The 4,208-nt window shown below is 46.7% G+C and overlaps 1 protein-coding gene across 2 annotated transcripts in view; it reads right to left on the bottom strand.

Moving 5' to 3' along the window:
- Positions 1-1,486: 1,486 nt before the first annotated feature.
- Positions 1,487-4,208, bottom strand: part of LOC109525303 (oocyte zinc finger protein XlCOF6.1-like) — a 5,134-nt gene continuing 2,412 nt past the window's right edge. The window contains exons 1-2 of one of the 2 annotated variants that reach the window (XM_019885721.1): positions 3,712-4,157; positions 1,489-2,836 (exon numbers count right to left, since the gene is read on the bottom strand). In XM_019885721.1, coding sequence (XP_019741280.1) covers positions 1,710-2,836; positions 3,712-3,892 — 1,308 coding nt within the window. In that variant the 5' untranslated portion in view covers positions 3,893-4,157 and the 3' untranslated portion in view covers positions 1,489-1,709. Of the gene's footprint in view, positions 2,837-3,711; positions 4,158-4,208 lie in introns of those variants that run through there. The other variant, XM_019885722.1, reaches the window with a different exon arrangement.

A 4,208-nucleotide genomic window follows, 5' to 3' on the forward strand; every position in this document is an offset into this window, starting at 1 on the left:
CCCCCGCCAAGTCCCTCCCTCCCCGCCTTCAGGGTCCTAAGTCCATCTTGCCAGACAAGATGATGGCATTCCTTCAATCTCCTTCAAAGCCAACGAAAAGTTGACAGGCGGAAGCCGGATTTGACGCAGCGGAAGAATTCCTCTTTTTTTTGTGGCCACTATTGCCGTACAAAATTATTGTATTCGTGGACTAAAAATGCCCAAGGACTGTACAGTTTCAAATCACTGTCAATACATAAAAAAGTGTGAAACTGTTTGAAAAGTGGTGAAGTTTAACTCCAGGTTGAATCCCTAATCCTAGGTTAAAACCCTACTTGGAAACCATAACCAGAGTTGTAAACCCTAGTTTAAAACCCTAACTCTGGTTTAATACCCTACTTTGAAACTTTGCCAGACAAGATGATGACATTCCTTCAATCTCCTTCAAAGTCAACGAAAAGGTGACAGGCGGAAGCCGGATTTGACGCAGCGGAAGAACTCTTTTTTTTTGTGGCCACTATTGCCCTACAAAATTATTGTATTCGTGGACAACCCTAACCCTAGTTGGGAACCCTACTTTGAAACCCTAACCCTATTTGGGAACCCTACTTTGAAACCCTAACCCTAGTTTAAAACCCTAACTCTGGTTTAATACCCTACTTTGAAACCCTAACCCTAGTAGGAAACCCTACATTGAAACCTGAACCCTAGTTGAAAACCCTAACCCTAGTTGGGAACCCTACTTTGAAACCCTAACCCTAGTTTAAAACCCTAACCCTAGTTTAAAACTCTAACTCTGGTTTAATACCCTACTTTGAAACCCTACCCCTAGTTGGAAACCCTACATTGAAACCCGAACCCTAGTTGGAAACCCTACTTTGAAACCCTATCCCTATTTGGGAACCCTACTGTGAAACCCTAACCCTAGTTGGGAACCCTACATTGAAACCCGAACCCTAGTTTAAAACCCTAACCCTAGTTGGAAACCCTACATTGAAACCCGAACCCTAGTTGGAAACCCTACTTTGAAACCCTATCCCTATTTGGGAACCCTACTGTGAAACCCTAACCCTAGTTGGGAACCCTAACTATAGTTTAAAACCCGACCTTTGAAACCCTAACCCTAGTTGGAAACCCTAACTCTAGTTGGGAACCCTACATTGAAACCCTAACCCTAGTTGGAAACCCTACATTGAAACCCGAACCCAAGTTGGAAACCCTACTTTGAAACCCTAACCCTATTTGGGAACCCTACTTTGAAACCCTACCCCTAGTTTAAAACCCTAACTCTAGTTTAAAACCCGACTTTGAAACCCTAACCCTAGTTGGAAACCCTACATTGAAACCCGAACCCTAGTTGGAAACCCTAACCCTAGTTGGGAACCCTAACTATAGTTTAAAACCCGACCTTTGAAACCCTAACCCTAGTTGGAAACCCTACATTGAAACCCAAACCCTAGTTGGAAACCCTAACTGTAGTTTAAAACCCGACTTTGAAAATGACAACGTTGTCCACCACAAGTATTCCCAACTTATTTATTGGTGTTCTTTTTAAGTCTGAATAACATTTTCATCAAATACTGTGTTCCAACACGAGTTCCAACGAAATGGAAAAAAATAGTTTGCACTGTCAAATAAATACATTGATTTTGCCCATTTAAAAGAGCGAAAACGCCGGGGCGATTAATGGGTCCAGTCTTCGCGACTCCTTCCCGGAGGCACTCGGTACTTTAGAATTTGGAGTTGGGAAACTCGTTGGTTTGCTTGTCGTTGTGTGATCGCAAGTGTACGTTTAAATAATACTTAGAAGAAAAGCTTTGGTTGCAAAACGCGCATATGAAAGGTTTTTCTCCCGTGTGCCTTGCCGTGTGCGTGATCAAAGTCACCTTGTGCGTAAATTTGTCGCCGCAAATGGAGCAGGCGAAAGGTTTCTCCCCGGTGTGCGTTCTCATGTGCGACGTCATCTGCGACTTTTGAGTGCATTTTTTGCCGCACACTGGGCAACTGAAGCGTTTGTCGCCCGTGTGCGTCCTCGTGTGTAATTCCAGGTTGGACTTTTTGACAAAGCTTTTGTGGCAAACGGAGCAGCTGAAGGGTTTCTCGTTGGTGTGGGCCCTCCTGTGGCTGCTCCAGTGTTCTTTTCGAGAGAATCTCTGGCCGCACTCGGCACAACTGTAGGGTTTCTCGCCGGTGTGCGTCCGCATGTGCTCCGTCAACGTGAACTTGTACGAATACTTTTGACCGCAAACGGAGCAGGCGAAAGGTTTTTCCCCCGTGTGCGTCCCCGTGTGCGCGATTAAAGACACCCTGTGGCGGAACTTAGCGCCGCACACCCGACAAGCGTAGGGCTTTTCTCCCGTGTGCGTTCTCATATGGATGTTCAAATTGTGCTGACAAGTGAAAGTTTTAGCGCAAACCGAGCAAGTGCAGCACTTTTCTCCCGTGTGCGTCCACATGTGCGTGATCACATAATCCTTTCGGATAAATGTTTTTGCGCAAACTGGGCAGCTAAAAGGTTTGACGGCCGCGTGACATCTCCTGCGCGCCGGCTCCTTCTCTGAGCCTTCGCTGTCTCCCGGCCGGTCCGCGTCGCTCCGCCGAGGTTCTCCCGCAGTTTGGCTACGTGGCGGTGCGTCGGTGCCTCCAGGACCATTGAGCCACGACGTTTCGTCCGCTCGCTCTCGGCCGTCTTGGCTCTGGTCGATGATGAGCGTGACGGTCGGTGGCGACTCGCTGACGTCGGCTTCCTCCTCTTCCTCCTTGACAGGGACGACGGGATGCAAATCGTCTTGCTGCTCAACACGCTCCTGCGGCGGAGGGTCAAATTCTCGTGGAGGACCAATCATCTGCTGGACGCCTGTGCGACAAGAGCGGCACAAATGAAGTGAACCAGAAGAGATTAGGGCTGCCACAAACCATCTTTTGGGGAGGACACTACACATTGACTGGCGGCATGAGACGTAGTTTGCAGCATATCGCAGCAGCCCACATACGCTTTTACTATAGCTTTTAGTGTTTATGGCATGTCTAATTGCAAACTAAAAATAGAGTTCAATGATAGTGGTAGGGCAGTCAAGAAAAAATAAATATTTATTCAAATTTAAAAGGAGTGTGTTCATTTTTAGTTTTGTGGGAGCACAAAGCTTTGTGGGAGCACAAAGCTTAAAAGCATGGATGATGACGTTGATTATAAAATGAATTATCAACAATTTTGAACCATGACATAACAGTGACCAGTCCACTTATTTTGGCAGGCCAAAAGTAAACAAACGTATGTGGGGAGGGGAGGGGGGGGGAACAGACATTTCTCTAAGTATATGCCCTCACTCTCTCTGTGCAGGATGGCGCTTAAACATGCGCATTAATCTATTTTTTATTGGAAAAATACGTGCATCTAATTACATCGGAGGTAAGGTGTGGGTGGGGGGTGTTGTGAACAGACATATATGCTCTCAATTATTTCTTGTTTTACTTTGAAGGAACCGTTCCAACTTCCGGTGTGTCCACTATATATGCTGTATGTGTTAAGATACTTTACCCCTTTTTCTACAAAATTCTAATAAAGCAAGAGGCGTGTCACGCAGATTTTTCCTCCGTTTATCCAGCCGCCTTGAGGGGTGACACGCGGGTATACTGCATAAGTAAGCCGCTGACAACACCCCTCGTCACAATTGCCCACCGACCCGCTCGCCTCAGGAAACGCAAATAAAATTCGTTTCAAGTCCGACACACCTGGCATGCTCCACAGAATCGGGTGATCTCGGGCGGCAGCTTCCAGTTGTCGTCGTTGCCTCTGGTTCTCTTCTCTCGCGCGACAAAGTTGCTCCTCGTACGACGCCAGGCTGCTTTCAAACAGGCCGCAGATTTCATCGGCGGCCTCGTTCAGGCGCTCCCGAACCACATTTTTCAACATGTTTGTGGGGTTCTCTCCGTCGCTTTTGTTGACGTCGTCTTAGATTTTAAGCGAGGCTAACTTCCGCCCTTTTCTTCTTCTATGGTAGTTGGAACGGAATCGTCTCGTCGAAGAAAATCTTCTCTGTCGCCATCTTGCGACGGTACTGGCGAGTCAGAGAAAGACTTCATCGGTTATTCACCCATTCCCGACCCCACTGGTCACCAGAGCGTTTTCGTCTTTGATCAGCAGCAGCAATGCTTTCTTTTTATTTCAGTAATAAACAATAAACAGGATAAAGCAATAAACAGGATTCCGATTGCATTACTTGCAAAAA

The sequence above is a fragment of the Hippocampus comes genome, unplaced genomic scaffold (assembly GCF_001891065.2).
Source record: "Hippocampus comes isolate QL1 unplaced genomic scaffold, H_comes_QL1_v1.1 scaffold78, whole genome shotgun sequence".
In the NCBI taxonomy this organism is placed as follows: domain Eukaryota; kingdom Metazoa; phylum Chordata; class Actinopteri; order Syngnathiformes; family Syngnathidae; genus Hippocampus; species Hippocampus comes.